Source organism: Excalfactoria chinensis, chromosome 24 (genome assembly GCF_039878825.1).
Source record: "Excalfactoria chinensis isolate bCotChi1 chromosome 24, bCotChi1.hap2, whole genome shotgun sequence".
NCBI classification, from domain to species: Eukaryota; Metazoa; Chordata; class Aves; order Galliformes; family Phasianidae; genus Excalfactoria; species Excalfactoria chinensis.
Window position 1 is genome coordinate 571,679 of NC_092848.1, and position 18,486 is coordinate 590,164.

Here is an 18,486-nt window from a genome sequence, read left to right on the forward strand (position 1 = left end):
GGCAGGGGCCAGAGCTATGATCCCGAGCTGCTGTAACACCCACTGAGCCTCGGCTGCCGACACCATGAGTTGCTCCCAGAGCTCTTCCAGCTGCCTGCGAGGGGGCAGCGGGGGCAGCCAGCATGGCTCTGCATCAGCACATAGATACACCACGTCCAGGGCGGGCAGCTCCAGGAGCAGCTGCGGGGCCTCAAGCTTTGGGCGGATGAGGAGCAGCAGCTATGGAGGGGGAATGAGCAGCGGAATGGGGGGCAGCTCCTATGCAGGGGGATGGAGTGCGGGCACCTACGGAGGGACGATGCGCTGCGGCGGCATGGGAAGTGGATTTGGAGCAGGAGGGAGCGGGTTTGGTGCTGGGTATGGAGGGAGCTTTGGCTCAGGCAGTGCTGGGTTCAGCGCTGGCAGCTTTGGTGGCGGTGGCTTTGGTGGAGAGAACATGGGAATCCTGTCCAACAATGAAAAGCTGACCATGCAGAACCTTAACGACCGCCTGGCTTCATACATGGACAAGGTCAGAAGTCTGGAAAGAGAAAATGCTCAGCTCGAACAACTGATCAGGGAGTGGTACCAGAAACAAGGTCCTACAGGAAGAAAGGACTACAGCCACTACTACAGCACAATCGAAGACCTTCAAAATCAGGTAGGATGTTCTCTGTCACACACCAGGCAGACCTCTTGCAACAGAGGCAGCCAGCACGGACACTTCTGTGCTCACCAAGTGCCCCAACTCTGCCACTCACGCATCCAGCTATCACCAATGAGGAGAAGCAATGCACCCTCTGCAGTGCACCCCACGACACCCAGCTGGCAGTGAGTGCAGACCCTCAGTGTGCCTGCAAGGGGTCTCAGAGCATAGGAAAAATGCCAGTGCTGACCTTCCAGGCTTCCACCATTTGGTTCATCCCTCGGCCCATGGGCTCACAGAGAGCCACAGCGGCAGCGACAGCCCCAGGCCTCCTGCAGGGCTCCCCCCTCCCTGCCTGCATTCCCCAAATGAGGCTTTTGCAGTTCTGTTTTCATAGTGGCATCTCTTTGCACTGTAGATGGCCTTCCCAGGCCTCTCCTTTTTCCCAGGGAAATCTGTCCTCAGCACATCATCTTCTCTTCTAGATTCTGACTGCAGCTGTGGAGACCAACAAAATACTTCTGAACCTGGATAACACAAGGATGACTGCAGAAGACTTCAGGACAAAGTAAGTTTCATGTTCTGTAAATAAAGTTAGAAGGAAAAGTACCACAAGCCCAGGATCAGGGCTGACCCGCCTGCATTGCCCCTTGCAGGTATGAGACCGAGTATGGACTGAGGCAGAATGTGGAGGCCGACATCAACACTCTGCGGCCCCTGCTGGACAGCCTGACTCTGACCAGGTCTGACCTGGAAATGCAATTTGAGTCCCTAAAAGAAGAGATGATTGGCCTCAAGAAGGACCATGATGAGGTAAGAGACAGCTCCTTGAAATGCAAACTGTGGAGGCAAATGAGAACACTTCCAACACTGGGGACATGGGCAGGTTTCCGCAGTGACACCTTCCCTGCCCTCCTAACACAGCTGAGCTCCCGGCCCAGACTTCTCCAGGGTCTCTCTTAGCACAGGGCCTCCCACCAAGCAGCATCTGGGAAGTCAGAGCCAAGCAAATGCATTAAAATACCCAGAACACAGAAATATCTCCATTTGTGGAGGGATCTCAAATAGTTCACAATTTCAGGGGAAGCTGGCCAGATCCAGAACTCTTTCACAAAGTAATTTCACCATTTTGACTGTTTGCCTTGGGTCTGGGTTTTCTCTGCAGGACATGAAATCACTGCAATCCCAATCCAGCGGTGATGTGAATGTGGAGGTCAATGCTGCTCCGGGAGAGGATCTGCTGAAAAAACTGAACGATATGAGACAAGAATATGAACAAATTATCCAGAGAAACCGTGAAGAGGTTGAAAGTTGGTATGAGAACAAGGTAAATGACTGAGCACTGAATGCCTCCGCTCCTCGTGCAGTTGGGTGCTTCCACGATAACCATCGTGGCCTAAAAACTCCAACAACGTACATTCATTTTTCAGATGGAAGAGGTGAGCCAGCAAGTCCACACGAGTGGTAAGGAACTGGAATCAAGCAACCAACAGATCTCTGCACTGAGACGTGACTATCAGAGCCTGGAAATTGAGCTGCAGTCTGAGATCAGCAGGGTAAGTAGAGATTGCTTCTAAGCCTGATAGGTGAGTTGCTGCAATGGCAGGAGAAGCAGCTCTCTGCAGCTATAGCTAGCATTCCATTTAGATAATGGGATGTTTGGCACATGGGCACCATGAAACATTTGTCTCCTTTGGGGCACAAGAATGGGTGAATCTTGCCACGCTCCCTTAAAAACTGTAGTTTTCATTCTGTTCTCAGGTGGGAGCTTTGCAGTCCAACCTGGAGGACACAGAACGCCGCTACAACATGCAGCTGCAGCAGATCCAGGCCATGATTGCCCCCTTGGAGGAGGAGCTGGCCAGCATCCGCTGCGAGATGGAGAGCCAGAACCAGGACTACAAGGTGCTGCTGGGCATCAAGACCCGCCTGGAGCAGGAGATTGCTCAGTACCGGGCACTGCTGGAGGAAGGACAGCATGGCATTAGGTATGCACACGTGGAGTAACTAACACACAGAGCAGTTCATTTGTTCCCAGTTCTCTAGAACACGTTTCACACAGCAGTACTGTCCCAGTCATACAAGGATCTCGGAGGGTGGCCCTGATGAAGTTGGTAGGATGTCACACATCGGTCACATTGCTGTGAATCTCACCACGCGCGCCCTGTTCTCCTTACAGCACCTCGCAGGGAGGAGCTGGTGGTGGATCTTCTGGAGGACACGGACACGGAGGAACAAGTGGATCTTCTGCACGAGGTGGAAGCGGAGGAGGCAGCAGCTGGTGCTCAGGTGGAGGATCTGGTGGAAAATCTGGAGGCGGAGGAGGAGGCAGCAGAGGAGGAGGAGGAGGAGGAGGCTGTGGAAAAGCTTCAGGCGGAGGAGGGGGCAGTGGTGGGGGAGAAGGGGGCAAAAGCTGCCTCTCCCGCTCATCATCCTCCCACTCCCAGTCTGGCAGCTCTTATGGAAGCCCAGGTAAGAACTGGAAGGAAGGAGTGCATCCTATATCCTTCCATTAACTCTTCTCTCTGAGCAGTGGCAAAGGACGTGATGGCATCCTTCCTTATTTGGGAATCTGGAGATGTTTTCGATATATATTTTTTCAAATTCATGTTTTAAGTCCATTTATTTCTTATACGATCACATATCCAAACGGTTTCATTTTCACAAGTGGCTCAAATTTAAATGATGATATGAAGAATTTTATCAGAGAAGGTGTAGAAGTAGAAAATAAGGGAGGAGAAGGGAAAATAATGCCCAATTGAAAGCAAGGAGCCAGAGAAGTCAGAAGCATCCTGAAGCCAGACATTAGAAACTTCATTGCTATTAAGGGAGAAACACGATGAAAGCCGAGTGGAATTGCTGGAACACTCGTGACTTTTAAAATGCAAAGAGCATTAGCTGCAGAAGTCCTAAAGCAGCAAAAGATGGAGAGTGACCAAAAGGTCTTCTCCGTGTCTGACTTCATGGCTGTGGTTCCAGGAGATGCTGAAAACTTGAAGCTCTGCCTGGAAGGGAATAAAACATTGGAGAGAGGAGCAACAATGGAGGAAGTGTCTGAAGCCATAAAAACTTTGAGATCACGTAAGGCTTCAGGACCTGACAGCATCTCAAATGCCTAAAAATGCCGAAAATGAACAGCAGGTCAGCATTTGTAGACAGCTCCCATCAGACATTGTACTTGACCTGCAGCAGTCCTCCATGTGATAATGTTTGGCAGGCAAGAGCAGGCTGACTCAGGCGACATCTCTTCAAAGAAATTCTTGCTTCCCTTTATCTTTCCCCAGGGAGTTTCAGGAGGTCTGAGCACTGACGGGTTCGGCTCCTGGGGGCTTCAGCCACGGCACGATGAGAGGAGCATCCCTGTTCCATCCCAGCTGCAACCCGGGGCTCTGCCCAGCTGCCTCTCCACCTGAATTTCTGTGCTGAATCAGTGATAACTGTGTTAATCTCTACCGTGATTGGTGCTTCTGTGGGAAAAAGACTACTCTCATTAATAAATCTTTACTTCTCTCTGATGCAACCAGATCGCTGCGTCTGGCAGCAGCCTCCTTTAGCATCCATTCTTGCATGAATTGGTCACAAATGTCACACCCTGCCTGTGGAATACACAATAACAGCTCAATTATGTTACTCAAAAGACCCCGGAGCTCTCAGCAGCACATTCACCACTTCAGAGAACTGCCAAAGCCCTGCAGGGTGCTGCCAGCCAGTGCTGCAATGCTCACAGTGTGAGAACAGCCCGTGTTGCCATGGCACAGAGTGGTGGGAGGGGGGGCTGTCCCCTATGGGCTTTGGAGAAGCCCTGATGGAGATGGGGAGTGACCCAAACTGTACCCACAGTGTCCCACAAAAGAAGGAATTGAGGCTGCTTGTACTGACCACGGCCACGCAGTTGTGCAATATTGGCCTCATTGACGTATTTCCTCTTCAGTGCATCTCCAGTGCACGAGGATGAACAGATACACACTTGGCAGAGAGGGCAGACAAACTGTCCCTACCTACAACCTTTTACAAAGCCCAGAGTGCCCAGGGAGGCTCTAAGGACAGGAAGCCCAAGAGAAACGATTTGCAGGTGGTTGTCAAGGGCTGCTCACAGGGCGCACAGTGGGAGCACTGCTGGCAGTGGTGGGGACACAAGCAAACCTTTCCTCCTTGCTTCAATTACAGACCCATATCCACCTGCTATGTACTGGATGGGCCCAAAAGGGCCGGGGGCTCCCCCAGCCTGCACCCAGTGTGAGCCCTACACTGTGCTTCTTTTTTTTGCTGAGGGTAATGTTAGTGTGCGGACTGTGCCAGCAGAACTTCCCTGTGCTCAATTAGTGAAACAACCATACACGGAATGTGCTTGAAAATAACCCAGGGGACTCTCAGCACGTTCTTTGCCCCCTTCATTTCTCCACTCAACACAAACCAAAGGAAGCAGACGGGGTTCTCACCAGCCTCACATTGCCCTCCCGGTTTGGCCCAAGCCGGGGCTGTCACGAGCTCCACTTTCTCACTCCGAGGGCGGCATCGGCCCCTGGAGGAGGTTGAGAAATGCTGATCCAGTGGGAGGCCGTGGGAACGGGACTCGGAGTGCCCGAGCTGGAGGCACGAACGTGTGGGTGATTCATGGCGCTGCCTCACGCCGGGCGCTCGGCCAGCGGGATCCGTCTTTAAGGACACAAAATTCCTCTGACCAGCCTCGGTGGGCACCCGAGGAACTGGCCGACCTTCACAGAGAATGACCGGACAGAGAAGCACGTATTGACATCCCCACGTGCTAAGAGGCAATGATGATTCCCAGCTTCATCTGACTGCAAAATCACCCCGTCCCTTTAAATCACGGCAGCACCACGTCTGGGACGAACCGATACCGCAGCGGGGAAGGAAGTGCTGGGTTAAGAATTCTTCCACTCTTTGTTTTAATACAAGATCTGCATTTACAGCATCGCTGCGGCAGTGTGCGCTTACAGAGCAGCCTTGTGACAACAGCAACAGGGACAAATAGGTGCGTGGAGGAACAGAGCCACAGAACCGAACACACTGCAAAGCTGGAGGAAAATGAACTGCCACAGCTCGGGGTGTGCTCAGAGCGGGGCCTGAGCGGGACTGACGGGAGGGAGGACGGCCCTGCAGGTTTTATGTGCACGCACTTTGCTAGGCATTAATCTGCATAATAAGCTTTAATTTTACGAGCACCAAATGTTGCAATTTGGACACTTATCTGCTATTGCTGTTAGTGCTCTGAGAAGAAAATTGCAGTGCGTGTTGGAACAAGACCTTCAGAGCAACCTCTGGCAAAAATAAACGTAGGCACGCACTCCGCTGTGTTTGCTCCAGAGCTCCCAGAGCAATCCTTGTGCCCACCTGAACACACTGATGGAATTCCCAGTGCTCAGAACTGCCTATAGACGTGTTCTGCTTCTCCCCCCTTTGTTCAGCAGCAGCACTGAGCTGTCAGCACTAAGCTGCTCAGAACTGTGCAGCAAGGGAGGGCAGCAATGTGGATGCTGGGGGAAAAGAAGGGATGAGTGAGGCCCACCTGGATGGGAGCGGGAGGTGGGGGGACACGTCCTGCACCCACGGGAGCACCTACAGGCATCAGCCATGGGGGCTGCATCCCAGGACACGGCCCTGACCCTCTGCAAGGTGCAGGAGCAGAGCAGGAGCCCACAGCTCAGGCTCAGGGCACAGTGTGACCTCCAGCCGTCCTGGGCTGGGTCCGTCTAAATTCCCTCAGAAATCATTGTGATTTCAGAGAAATATTTTGGGATGAAGTGGGAATCAGGAGAGAACAGTGACTCCCCAGTGAATACGGAGCTCTTCTTACAAACATTTCTGCCAAGAGTGACGGAAAGAGATTAAAATGGATCCAGAGAATCAGCTCCAGCACTCGCCTGAGGCATCAGCACGGCGCTGTGTGCAGGGGAGATGTGTCAGTTTGCTGGAGCAGAGACCCACAGAGAGCACACGGCTTTGCTCACCCTGCAGCAGCTCCATCCTCGCTCTGAAGGGACGCAGCCGCTTCTCCGATACGGATCAGGGAGGTCTGATGGAAAGGAAGCCAAACTGAGTGTCAGGAATGTCGGCTGTACCTGAAACGTGACACACTGAGCACAGCAGGCAGCGCTGTCAAAACACCCAGAGCTCTGCAGGCTGAGCAATGCTGGCAGCCGTGGCCATCAATATCTTTATTCTGGGCCCATTTGGAAGCAGTGTTGTTACACAGCACAGCACACGCTGCAGCAGCACACCTGCAACTTCAGTATTGGAGGCTGAAGAGACAAGTGGCATCTTCTGAGAGCAGGGTGGCTGTGACAGAAACAAAGCAGGAAGCACATAAACAGATTAAGAGACTCTTTGGGCAAATGTTGTTGCTCTTGTTGCAGTAACCTTGGAACATTTTTTGCCCTTTATCACTAACAAACCTACCAAGTGCTCCATGAAGCACCAATAAGGACCACGTCCAGCAGCAGCGATGGAATGCTGGCCATGGTGGGATCAGTGAGGAAGGGCCCCACTCAGCACCCGACCCACGCACAGAGCAACGCAAAAACCAAATGCTCGTGTTTTGCAAAGGACGCCTTTCAACACCAGCAGCAGAGCTCAGATCCCAGAAACTGTTTGGTGACATTGCCATCCCCAGCTGCACATCACGGAGATACGATCACACCATCACGGCAACTGAAAGCTTTCATCACCTGTCAGCTATTGAGAGTATAAAACAGCAAGATAAGATCAGAGCTTTTGAAAGAGATTGCACAAGCAGCAATAAGGCAACATCGACGAAAGCACAGTCCAAAGCACAGTGCAGTGCATCCAGGCAGAAAGTGTTAAATAATGTCGAATTTAATGTGAAAATAAAGGCCTGGAGAGCAGAAGTTGAGTTTGTAGGAGAATTATGCACATGGATCCAGACAGCAGTGTGAAAAGCAGCGATGTGTGATCCATGTGCTGGTCCCTGGGGGTGCTGCCCTGCTGTCTGCATGGAGGAGCTGCACTGCAAAGCAGGACGCACACCTATCACAGAAGGATGCATGCAGGGGCAGACAGCTGATGCTGAGGAACAGATTTGCATTGGAACCAAAATATGCAGCTTACACCCAGGACAAAGATGAACCACAGAAACACGAGCAGAACTTCTGTAGGTGACAGAACCAAAGGCTCAGACAGCACTGAGTGCCACAAGGGTGGGAGCCTTGCAGCTTTGCTCTCACAATGATATTGTAAAGTTGACTGATCTCTGCACTGGAAGTGGCCCACACAGTTCACACAACTGCTCTGTTGTCTGTAAGTTAGGGCACAATAGAGACAATGAGCTGTTCTACCTTAAACCTTACAGCTCTTCCCACACGGTACTTAGCAGGTCATTGCCAGGATTAATAAAGCTCCTAATTGAGCTGCAATTTACTTTGACTTTATAGCGTGATTAAAGCATCCTTAATCTTCATATGATTTTGATCAATATTTCTATGGTGAAAAAAGCTGTTTTCCTCTGGGTTCTGGGACAGCTTTTCCTGTGAGCTGAGCTAACAGTTCCCCACAAAGGAAGGGGTTTGACTTTTAAAAAGGCACAGCAAGGCACTGCTTGAAAGTCTCATCCATTAATACGCTTCCTGAGTGGTGGCAGGGATTCACCAGTTGGACAATCTCAGTGGTCAAGTCTTATTACCAAAACTCCTGCATAATCATGAACAATAATCATAACAATAAAGCAGTGTAAAAAGGTCTTACATGCACAGAGTAGGAAAGAGCAGAAGAGAACCACAGCCTCCAACAGCAGAAGCTACAAAAACCTGAGCAGGGGATGTAAATGAAGAAATAAATCCCTGATTGCACAGCCTTAACATGAGAGATTTGGGCATCACCTTCTTTCTTTCTCCCAGCACAGTGCTGTCACTCCCCCATGAGCACAACGGGACCCTGCTAAGGTGGTTTTTGCACTGTGAGGCAGACCTGGGCTGCAGGAGGCCACCGGTGCCAGAAAAGCTAAATGCAAAGAATGCCACCCGAAGAAAGCACAACGTTTGGTCTTAAACAATCGCCATAAACTCAGCAATGGGATAGATTGCCTGAGATATCAGCCGAAAAATAGTGTTCAGCAAATTATTCTTGGCACAAACAACAAGGCCAGTAAATGCCCTGGGAGAAGGGAACTCCCTGCTGGTGACACCCACTGTCAAAAGTATAAATAGAGAGCGCTGGGGATGAAAATTTACAGTCCTGAACCTTATCAGGCTGTGCACCTAAACTCGGGATTGTGGTTTGACTCCTGCCTGCTGCCAACATGAGCTGTGGCACCAAATCCTCCTCCAGCACCACCAGGATCAGCAGCGGCGGTGGCGGATGCGGCGGCGGTGGTGGCGGTGGAGGGGGCAGCAGCTGCGGCATCCGCAAGTCTGGAGGATACTCCTCAGTGTCCACCAGGAAATACACCTCCTCTGGAGGGAGCGGAGGCTTCTCCGGGAGAAGCTTTGGTGGAGGAGGTTCCAGGAGCAGCTATGGAGGGGGGTTCAGCAGCGGCAGCTGCGGAAGGATTGGCCGCAGTAGCTACGGTAGAATGAGTGGTGGCAGCTACGGAGGAGGAATGGGAGGAGGATACGGATCGTGTGGAGGTGGCTTTGGGGGCATGGGAGGTGGTTATGGAGGGGGCAGCTTTGGTGGTGGTTCTGGCGGATACAGCGGAGGAGGATTCAGTAGCTTTGGGGGCAGCGGTGGCTTTGGCGGGGGCAGCTATGGGGGCGGCAGTTTTGGCGGAGCAGGATTTGGTGAAGATTCTTCACTGCTCTCCACAAATGAGAAGCTGACCATGCAGAACCTTAATGACCGCCTGGCCTCCTACATGGATAAAGTAAGAGGCTTGGAGGAAGAAAATGCTCACCTTGAACGCCTGATCAGGGAGTGGTACCAAAAACAAGGTCCCACTGGTTCCAAGGACTACAGCCAATATTACCGAACAATTGAAGAACTGCAGAACCAGGTACGGTGTAATTTGGCAGATTCTGGGCAGAGTCTCATTAGAACAGCCTCACACTTGCTACAGCACAGTTGTCCTACTTAGGGTAATACATTCCTTTCTCTATGTTAGCCAGGACACAGACAGCTGTGATGATAAAGCCTGACACCTTTAATATGGGTCACTGCGTTCAGCCCCGTTCCAGCTCTCAGCTGTTCCACTTTAATATTGATGCCAAATGCAAAGCTAATGTTCCCTTGCTTTGGAAGTATGGAGAGGTTATTTTGTTATTCTTTCCAACAAAGTGCAGCACTTCTGATGGATGCCTATAGACTAAAAACCAGTGCTGATTCTACTGAAAGGCGCTCTATTAGCTGGAAACAATAAAGTCCCTTCTCTGTGCAGCCTTTACTGACTAGGCAAGCTTGTCTCAGAGATGCTCTGGAATGTGCACAGGGATTTCTTCCCTCTGTTTGTGTGTCAGGCTGAAAAGACAGCTGGCCGACAAGCATCTGCCTTCTCTCTTGCAGATTGTTGGTGCAAATGTGGACCTGAACAGGATGCTTCTTGACATTGACAACACCAGGATGACCGTGGATGACTTCAGACTGAAGTGAGTCTTTTCCTCCTTGTCTCATGTTGTCTTTGGTCCCTCTCCCACCATGAGTTTGTACTGCCAACCTTTGGAGATGCTGCAGTGTCTTGGCTCCAGCAGCTGTTGTTGAGAAGAGCATTGTGAGCAGGAATTTGTGTTTTTCATTAGTATTTCGCTTCACAGAAGTTGTTGATGAGTGTTGCTTATAGGACAACATTCTGTTTCTCCATATTTGCTTTATAGATTTATAAACTTTCCTATCGAGTAATTCCACTGAAATCAAACAATCCTGCTGGAGAGGGAAGGAGAATTAGCTTTTAGGAACAAAGCAATGATGGGAGCTGTGCATAACAAAGAGAGAAGAGAGCTCTACAGCAGTTTTGCTTTCTTTCTTGTCTGTGGTTTAGGTATGAGACTGAGTACACCCTCCACCAGAGCGTGGCAAGTGATATTAATGGATTACGTCCACTTTTGGATCAACTGACTCTATCCAGATCAGACTTGGAGACACAGTTTGAATCCCTGAGAGAGGAACTGGTCTACCTTAAGAAGAACCATGAAGAGGTAAGTTTCCTACACTTTAAAATAACAACTAATGAAAAACCATCACTCTCAGAATCTCCTGCTCATTCCTTCTGCTGGCAGTGATGAGACTTGGGTGCTGCGAGGATCCGAGCCCCATCCTTTTCCTGTTTTCGAAGCATTCCTCCTCACCTTCAACCTCTCCAAGTTTTGTTTTCTTTTGCTTCTCATAGGAAATGAAAGGACTGCAAACACAATCTGGCGGTGATGTCAATGTTGAGGTCAATGCTACTCCTGGCACCAACCTGATGGAAAAATTAAATGAGATGCGTTCTGAATATGAGCGGCTTATTGAGAACAACCGAAGAGAGGTGGAAAGCTGGTATGAAACCAAGGTAACGTATGAGATTCTTTGGGGCACTCAATCTTCCACAAAGAATTCCCTTCCAGAAGGGCACAGGCAACTTACCAGGAATTATACAAGGGACTACTAAGTGATTTTGAGGATGGGAATCGCTGTGTTTCAGCAGCAAGGTGAATGACGCAGAGTGGCATCTACAGACAGTCTACATTGCATTTTTATTTATACACATTCATTGCTTTCTCAATGCTTTTATGATAACACCACAATGTTTTCTTAGAACCAGAAAGACTTCAGTTTTATATGACCATTTTTTAGATGGAAGAAGTTAATCAACAAGTCCATTCAAGCGGCCAGGAGATACAGTCCAGCAACCAGCAGATCTCTGAGCTGAGACGTGAATACCAGAGCCTGGAAATCGAGCTGCAGTCGCAACTCAGCATGGTAAGTAACATGGGCTGCAGTGCCCTTAGTGTGAAAGGAGGTTGGTTACAAGTAGCGTGTACCACATCTGTACAGAACAGGGTGCTGGACTGTATCATCAAAAACAGGCTTCCCTCTGTTTTGTGCAGATCTCCCATTTTTTCACCAACACGAATCCAGCTGGCCACGTTCCCACAAACTCTGCACTGTTTCTTCCACTTGCAGGTCGACTCTTTGCAGTCCAACCTGGAGGACACAGAACGTCGCTACAATATGCAGCTGCAGCAGATCCAGGCCATGATTGCCCCCTTGGAGGAGGAGCTGGCCAGCATCCGCTGCGAGATGGAGAGCCAGAACGAGGAGTACAAGATGCTGCTGGGCATCAAGACCCGCCTGGAGCAGGAGATTGCTCAGTACCGGGCACTGCTGGAGGAAGGGCAGCACGACCTTGTGTATGTACACAGCATTGTGCAAAAGCATAATGAGTCACAGAGACTGTAAAATGACAGTTTAGATTGGCAAAACAGATTCTGCACTAAAAAGGGGCTAATCAGCCTTTTTAACCAGTCACCTCCCAGGTTTGGGGTACTATAAATTTCTTGGCAAATCTAATCAGAATAGAAACGGCCTGAGAAAATATCAGTGCAGAAATTCTGACCTCTCAGCTTTGGGCTGGACAAGGGAACCCCCAGATGTGGCCTCGTTTTTAACCCAATGCCAGAACAGGCCAGGAATTCAGCAGATGGAAATCACCTTGAAAAGGGCCGTAGGGAGAAAAAATCAAGATTTCAGTCGTCTTTTTGATCTGTGAGAGGTTCCAAAAAGGAGAAGTACAGACAGGAGAAGTGCAGCCTTGTCTGCTTCTGAGAACAGCAGCACATCCGACTGACTCGTTGTTTGTCTTTTTCTGTCTTCACAGAATCCCAGCAGGAGGAATGGGAGGAGGAATGGGAGGAGGAATGGGAGGAGGAGGCGGCAGAATAGGAGGTGGTGGTTTCTCTGGAGGAGGAAGAGGAGGAAGTGGTAGCATGTGTGGTGGAATGGGAGGAGGGAGTGGAGGAATGGGTGGGGGAAGTGGAGGAATCGGAGGAGGAAGTGGAGGAATTGGAGGAGGAAGTGGAGGAAGCTGCATCATTGGAGGAGGAGGAAGCGGAGGAGGAGGAGGAAGGACCTCAGGAGGCGTCAGCAGTTCCCACTCCTACTCTTCGTCTTCCCAGTCTCAGTCATGCAGGGGCGGTGGTGAAAGCCAAGGTGAGAACTGTTACATGGGCACAGCTTCCCCGGTCCCATTCTTACTAATTGGTCCACTGTGCCAACATCCTCTCCTGTGGGCAAACAGTACCAAAGACATAAAAGCACTTCTGGAAAGTGCTAAGCCCACTTTTATGACACCTTTCATATCTGTGTGTGAAGGACCGGCTCTGGTTAAGACACAGTTTCAGTTTTGGTTCAGTGCTGAGGATGATATCACAACATCACATAGCTAAAAACCCAGCTGTAATTCTTTGTGGAACTTTTCAAACTGAGCTGAACTTTTCCTTCGTGCTTTTGGGACAGTTTGTGGTCGTCTATCACATAATCAAGCATCTGTGGTGCCACACGTGGTGCCTCAGCAATCAGCTGCCGGTACTGAAGGAGTTAATTCTTTCTTTACCTCCAAACAGGTTACGGAAGAAAATCCTTTGAATAAGAACTGAGGACTCTACAGTGCAAGACCCATCAACGAGAAATCAGCCCAACTCCCCACTATTCCTCAGGCTCCCGAGGAAGGGGGTGCTGCTACCGGCTCCTCACTGCTGCTGCTCTGCCCAAAGGGTCCGTCAGAGCCGCTCTGACAGGCCAGCTGCTGTGCATGCCACGCGCTGCCTCCGCATAGAATGCTTTGTGGGCTCAATCACTTGCACTCGAGCTGCTTGCTTTACAGATTCACCCGGTTTGTTATTTGGTCGTTCTGTATGAGAAAAACATCTCTAATAAAACTTCATTTCTGTCTGACGCAACCAGAATCCCGTGTCCACCATTTCTTTTTCCATTCTCCAAATGTAAACACTTAAAACAGACAGCCATGCCAACACCTGCCTCCAGGCGGAAAGGCTGACGTTACACTGTAACTGCTGGTAATGAAATTGAGAGTTCAGGCTCTGTTTCTGAGCACAGGGGGCACATCATGATCTTGGAGCATCCTCTGCTGTGCCTTTGCTCTCAGTGGAGCACTTGGTAGTGCAGCTGAGCTCTGAGACTGGGCAGCAGCTGTGTCAGTCAGAGCGGACTGCAGAAAGGCAGCACTGCTGATAAAAGCAGCCTCAAATGAGTGTCCTCCTGGGCCTGACAGGGAGACGTGAACCATCACAGAACCAGGACTGTGAAACGAAAGCAAAGTTTCACTTTGTGGGTCAGAAAACCTTGCCTGGCACTCATCAGTTTAAACTGGAAATGCACAAACGTGGTCTGTTTTTGAACTGAAGGAAGAAAGACGAAGAGGGGGAATATAACTGACAGGGTGTTTGAGAAGTTCCCTTCTAGTTCATATTCACAGCAGTATTTGCCTTCTACCTGTGCCAAGTGCAGAACACATGAAAGGAACCAGTGCTTATTTTTAGTTATAGGAAGATCTGACTGCTAGGAACGTTGCCACAATCTCTTCCACCCACATCCAGCCTCTACCTGCAGACACTGCTGACCACAGACGCCAAGGCAGCCCCACAGCCCACCCACCCACAGCCCCCACTGCCCTCAGGCTGTGCTGCAGGAGCTGCGTTCACATCTCCAGCTGGATGCGCTCTCTGCTTTTTCATATTCATTATTTCAAACCAATTGTGGCATAACTTTCTCCAGTGATTGAGACAGTTTTGATCACAACACCAAAACCAGCTTGTTTTACCGCAGTCCACCCCCTGGATAAAGCCCAATTCCAAAGACATGGCTGAAAAAATGACTTCTCCTCCATCCCAACAAACTCTGAGATCAATGGAAATGAAGCACGCGGAGCTGGGCTCCCCAGAGCAGAACCCTGTGCACATGTCAGGAATCTCAGGAATTTCTGCATGATGCTTCAGAAGACAGAGTGCAGCTAAACCACATAGATCGGAACCCAGAGCTTCACTGCTTGTAATGAGAAGCCAGCACCCAAATTCCTCACGGCTGACTGAGACTGAGCCCATGGCACATCCCCACCAAGCACTGCGAGCAGAAGCAGCTCAGGTCATGCAGTCCTCAGGGAAACCCATGGGGAGCTGAGGGGCAGGCACTGCAAAACTCCAATCACAGTTTTCCAAAAGAATAATGCCTTCCAGTACATGAAAAGGGATTTTATAATAGTCGATGTCAGTTCCAAACCCGATACTGAACGAGGAGCCCCCTGGAGGTGCCTGCAGACAGGAGCCAGAGTGTGCTGCAGAAGGAAGGCAAAGGCTGGAACACCGAGTTTCACCACAGGGACGTCCAAAAGAGACAGACAACCAAGGCGGAGCCTTCATTAACTTCCATTACTGGAGATATACTGTCAGATTAATAAAAGCTATGAGATATCGTATTATCCAACAAAATATCTAACAAAGAGCCACCCACATGAAATTATAGTGCATGTGTGAATCAACACAGACATACTTGAGGAGAACAGTAATGCGTATTTCTTTCCTATGACAAAATTCCCCTTAGCACATCACTTTTGGCATGAGCGCTGTGGCTGGCAAAGCCCATGGGAAGCGGCACTGCCTGGAGGTGACACCCACCCGGTGAGGTATAAAGAGGCCCCAGCCAGGCCAGGAGGCAGCGCTTCCACTTCTGCATCAAGCTTGCAGCAGGCTTTGCTTGCGGGGCACGACATCCAGCTCTCACCATGAGCTGCAGCATCAAGAGGACGTCCAGCACCTCGTACCGCAGCGGAGGCGGGGGAGGCATCTGCGCTGGTGCGGGCGGCAGGAGCTCCTCCGTCTCGTGCCGGCGATACGCCTCCTCCGTGATAGGCGGGGGCAGCTCCGCGGGGGGAGCGTGCGGCATCGGCTACGGCGGGGGCATGAGCGCCGGCAGCCTGGCTGGGGGCTTCTGCGGGGGCCTGGGAGGAGGCTTCGGGGGCGGCTTTGCGGGAAGCTTCGGCGCCGGGGGGGACATCCTGCTGAGCGGCAATGAGAAGATCACCATGCAGAACCTCAACGACCGCCTGGCCTCCTACCTGGACAAGGTGCGAAGGCTGGAGGAGGACAACGCCCAGCTCGAGCTCCACATCCGCGAGTGGTACAGGAAACAAGCTCCCAGCATCTCAAAGGACTACAGCTCCTACTACCAGACCATCGAGCAGCTCCAGAACCAGGTAGGGAAGCCCCGCAATGCCTCGGAAGCCTCCGTCCCCGGCACCACTGCAGCCCCAAAGCTCTCCCTCCTTCCCCACGGCTCCCACAACCTGGAATTGCTGGGGACTGTCAGGGATAAGTGCAGTCCCCAGGGGACATGCAGACCTATCTCCAACTTGACAAACAGCAGCACTGCCTGAGTTTCTTGAAAAGCAAACTTGGAGCACAGTCCACTCCTGAGGTCCCTGCCATACAGCAGGAAACAGCTCTGAGTTTTGCATCAAAGCCCTCTCAGAGCTGTGGTTCCCTTCTTCTTCTCCTGCACCTTGAACACTTACTGACTCCTCTCCAATCTCTTCCTTTACAGATCATTTCTGCCACTGTGGACAACAACAGGATGCTTCTGGACATCGATAACAGCAAGATGACTGCTGATGACTTCCGAATGAAGTGAGCTCCTCTCTGTGAATCCCGTGTGTCTGTCTTATCCTGTTCATAAACTCAGCAGGCAAGGCACTGCACCAAGTGCTGTGACTGAGCCTCCATGTTTTATTGGGATATTGTGATGGGAAAGACGTGCTGTTGGTGGTCATCATCTCGTTTTTCTCTGTTGTCTGTGGTGAAGGTATGAGAATGAACTGGTCATCCGTCAAACTGTGGAGTCTGATATTAATGGCTTGAGAAATATGCTGGATGACCTGACTCTGGTTAGGTCTTCACTGGAATCTGAGCTGGAGTCCTTGAAAGATGAGCTGATTGCTCTGAAGAGAAACCATGAGGAGGTAAGATCCAGTATCCTACAGCATTTTCAAGAAACTGTCTGATATTTTATGGTTCCTGAAATTAAAGATCAAAAATCAGATTTATGTCATGTGATGGCCAATGTCTCACACCTCAGTACTGGTTTACCCACTGTGACCTACAGCAGCACTGAGCTGTGGCCCCGCATTCTCTCCTCTCACCCTGCAGGAGTTACGACTGCTGCAGTCTCAGACTGGAGGCGACGTGAGCGTGGAGGTCAATGCTGCTCCCGGAGAAGACTTGACAAAGATTCTCAATGACCTGAGAAATGAGTACGAGCAGATCATCGAGAAGAACCGCAGGGAGGTTGAGCAGTGGTATGAAGTCAAGGTACGTCTCAGTGCCTGCAGTGCAGCCTCCTCCCACGGCAGAACGCAGCTCTCTGCCCACTCTCTGCCCACCCTGGTTCTCAGGCAGCAGATCTGCCCTGCTCAGAAAGCTCTGCTTTGCTCCTGCAGATCGAAGAAGTCAATCGGCAGGTCACCTCCAGCAGCCAGGACATCCAGACCAGCAGCCACCAGCTCACCGAGCTGAAGCGTGAGATGCAGAACCTGGAGATCGAGCTGCAGGCGCAGCTCAGCACGGTACGTGGGGCGGCACCGCTGGGGGCCCTGGGCTCCTCGGGGTGGGAAACTCCTTCCAGGGCACAGCTCTATCCTGACCTCCTGCCTTCCATCCACAGAAAGACTCGCTGGAAAACTCCTTGGCTGAGACGGAATCTCGCTATGGCTGCCTGCTGCAACAGATCCAAGGGCAGATCAACTCCGTAGAGGAGGAGCTGGCCAGCATCCGCTGTGAGATGGAGGGGCAGAGCCAGGAGTACAAGATGCTGCTGGGCATCAAGACCCGCCTGGAGCAGGAGATTGCTCAGTACCGGGCACTGCTCCACGAGGGGCAGCAAGACCTTGCGTATGTATACCAGATTAAGAGCAAGGGAATTAAAAGAAATCTTTTGAGTCTGTAATTCTTACAGAGTCTTTCAGTGCGTGCTGTTACAGCAGCATCTTCTCTGACTGAGTTTCTGGTGGCTGTTATTAACTCTTCCTCTGTTAACTGCTCTCTTCTCGCAGTTCCTCCCAAGGAGCTTTCCAAGGAGGTGGAAAATCCTCCCAGTCATATTCTTCGAGCTCCTTCTCTCAGTCCCAGTCTGGTGAAGTGACAGGTAAGATTACACTTCATCACGATAGCTTTAAAGATTAAATCTTCAGTTTCCCCTTCATTCAATGATTTCCTCCTGTTTCACACAGGGCAGTCAAGAGTGTGCTAAAGCAGCAGGAGCAATGTCAGCATCCTCCTCCAAAATGCACTGAACTGACCCACGGACAACGAGAGACAGAACCCAACGCTTCCGCAGCGCAGCCAATGCAATGCAGCGCTCATTGCCTTCCTTCCCTTCCGCAATGCTGCCCTTACCCCCCTCATCTTTGTCAACTGGACCTTTGTTTAAAAGCTTGAATCCTGCTGAAAACGCTTCATTAATAAACTTCACTTCTTTGATGCAAATTAAAATGCGTAAGGAATTGAATATAACGAACTTTGCACACACATCATCAAGCCATCCAACAAAACAGTGCAGTCCCCACAGTCTGTAACATACACTGAGAACAACCAATTCTGCTCTAAGAAAATGGCCACTGTGCCCAGGTGACATCACCGAGCCCAAGGAGAGAAGGAAAATGATGGGTAATGTCTGAAGATGAAGTAACCGTGATGCACCAAACTGTGCTCGTTGCCACTGCTCTGACACATCAGAATCCATTCACCTCTGGCTTTACTTGGTTCACTGTAGGTACAGCTCCCAGGGGAGGTGTGACTCAGTGCAGGTTGCTGCAGTACACGAGGGTTTCATGACGTTAAGTATTTCCACACCTTTGGCTATGCAGAAAGTTCTGATTCCTGACTTCTGCTCAGAATTGCAGACAAGGCAAC

At 50.7% G+C, this 18,486-nt stretch overlaps 3 protein-coding genes across 3 annotated transcripts; all 3 read left to right on the forward strand.

Moving 5' to 3' along the window:
* The first annotated feature begins 64 nt into the window (after nt 1-64).
* Nucleotides 65-3,744, forward strand: LOC140262483 (keratin, type I cytoskeletal 19-like). Its single transcript, XM_072356872.1, has 8 exons — nt 65-640; nt 1,111-1,193; nt 1,282-1,438; nt 1,791-1,952; nt 2,056-2,181; nt 2,387-2,613; nt 2,805-3,097; nt 3,605-3,744. Exons 1-8 carry the CDS (start codon nt 65-67, stop codon nt 3,742-3,744), a joined length of 1,764 nt encoding a protein of 587 aa, XP_072212973.1.
* A 5,153-nt stretch (nt 3,745-8,897) lies between these two features.
* Nucleotides 8,898-13,473, forward strand: LOC140262197 (keratin, type I cytoskeletal 19-like). The gene is made up of 8 exons (XM_072356386.1): nt 8,898-9,590; nt 10,097-10,179; nt 10,569-10,725; nt 10,917-11,078; nt 11,363-11,488; nt 11,693-11,919; nt 12,387-12,718; nt 13,132-13,473. Exons 1-8 carry the CDS (start codon nt 8,898-8,900, stop codon nt 13,155-13,157), a joined length of 1,806 nt encoding a protein of 601 aa, XP_072212487.1. The 3' UTR covers nt 13,158-13,473.
* A 1,832-nt stretch (nt 13,474-15,305) lies between these two features.
* On the forward strand, nt 15,306-17,824 carry LOC140262198 (keratin, type I cytoskeletal 19-like). The gene is made up of 8 exons (XM_072356387.1): nt 15,306-15,776; nt 16,124-16,206; nt 16,382-16,538; nt 16,726-16,887; nt 17,016-17,141; nt 17,240-17,466; nt 17,628-17,719; nt 17,805-17,824. The coding sequence occupies exons 1-8, from the start codon at nt 15,306-15,308 to the stop codon at nt 17,822-17,824; spliced, it is 1,338 nt and encodes a 445-aa protein (XP_072212488.1).
* Nucleotides 17,825-18,486: the final 662 nt, after the last annotated feature.

Excerpts from the sequence above, each read along its gene's own strand:
- LOC140262483 (XM_072356872.1), top strand. The coding sequence starts at position 65 with ATGAGTTGCTCCCAGAGCTCTTCCAGCTGCCTGCGAGGGGGCAGCGGG. Across the intron at positions 1,439-1,790 it reads TCAAGAAGGACCATGATGAG|GACATGAAATCACTGCAATC; the intron begins GTAAGAGACAGC and ends TTTTCTCTGCAG. Across the intron at positions 2,614-2,804 it reads GAAGGACAGCATGGCATTAG|CACCTCGCAGGGAGGAGCTG; the intron begins GTATGCACACGT and ends TTCTCCTTACAG.
- LOC140262197 (XM_072356386.1), top strand. The coding sequence starts at position 8,898 with ATGAGCTGTGGCACCAAATCCTCCTCCAGCACCACCAGGATCAGCAGC. Across the intron at positions 9,591-10,096 it reads TTGAAGAACTGCAGAACCAG|ATTGTTGGTGCAAATGTGGA; the intron begins GTACGGTGTAAT and ends TCTCTCTTGCAG. Across the intron at positions 10,180-10,568 it reads GTGGATGACTTCAGACTGAA|GTATGAGACTGAGTACACCC; the intron begins GTGAGTCTTTTC and ends TCTGTGGTTTAG.
- LOC140262198 (XM_072356387.1), top strand. The coding sequence starts at position 15,306 with ATGAGCTGCAGCATCAAGAGGACGTCCAGCACCTCGTACCGCAGCGGA. Across the intron at positions 16,207-16,381 it reads GCTGATGACTTCCGAATGAA|GTATGAGAATGAACTGGTCA; the intron begins GTGAGCTCCTCT and ends TCTGTGGTGAAG. Across the intron at positions 17,720-17,804 it reads CCAGTCTGGTGAAGTGACAG|GGCAGTCAAGAGTGTGCTAA; the intron begins GTAAGATTACAC and ends TGTTTCACACAG.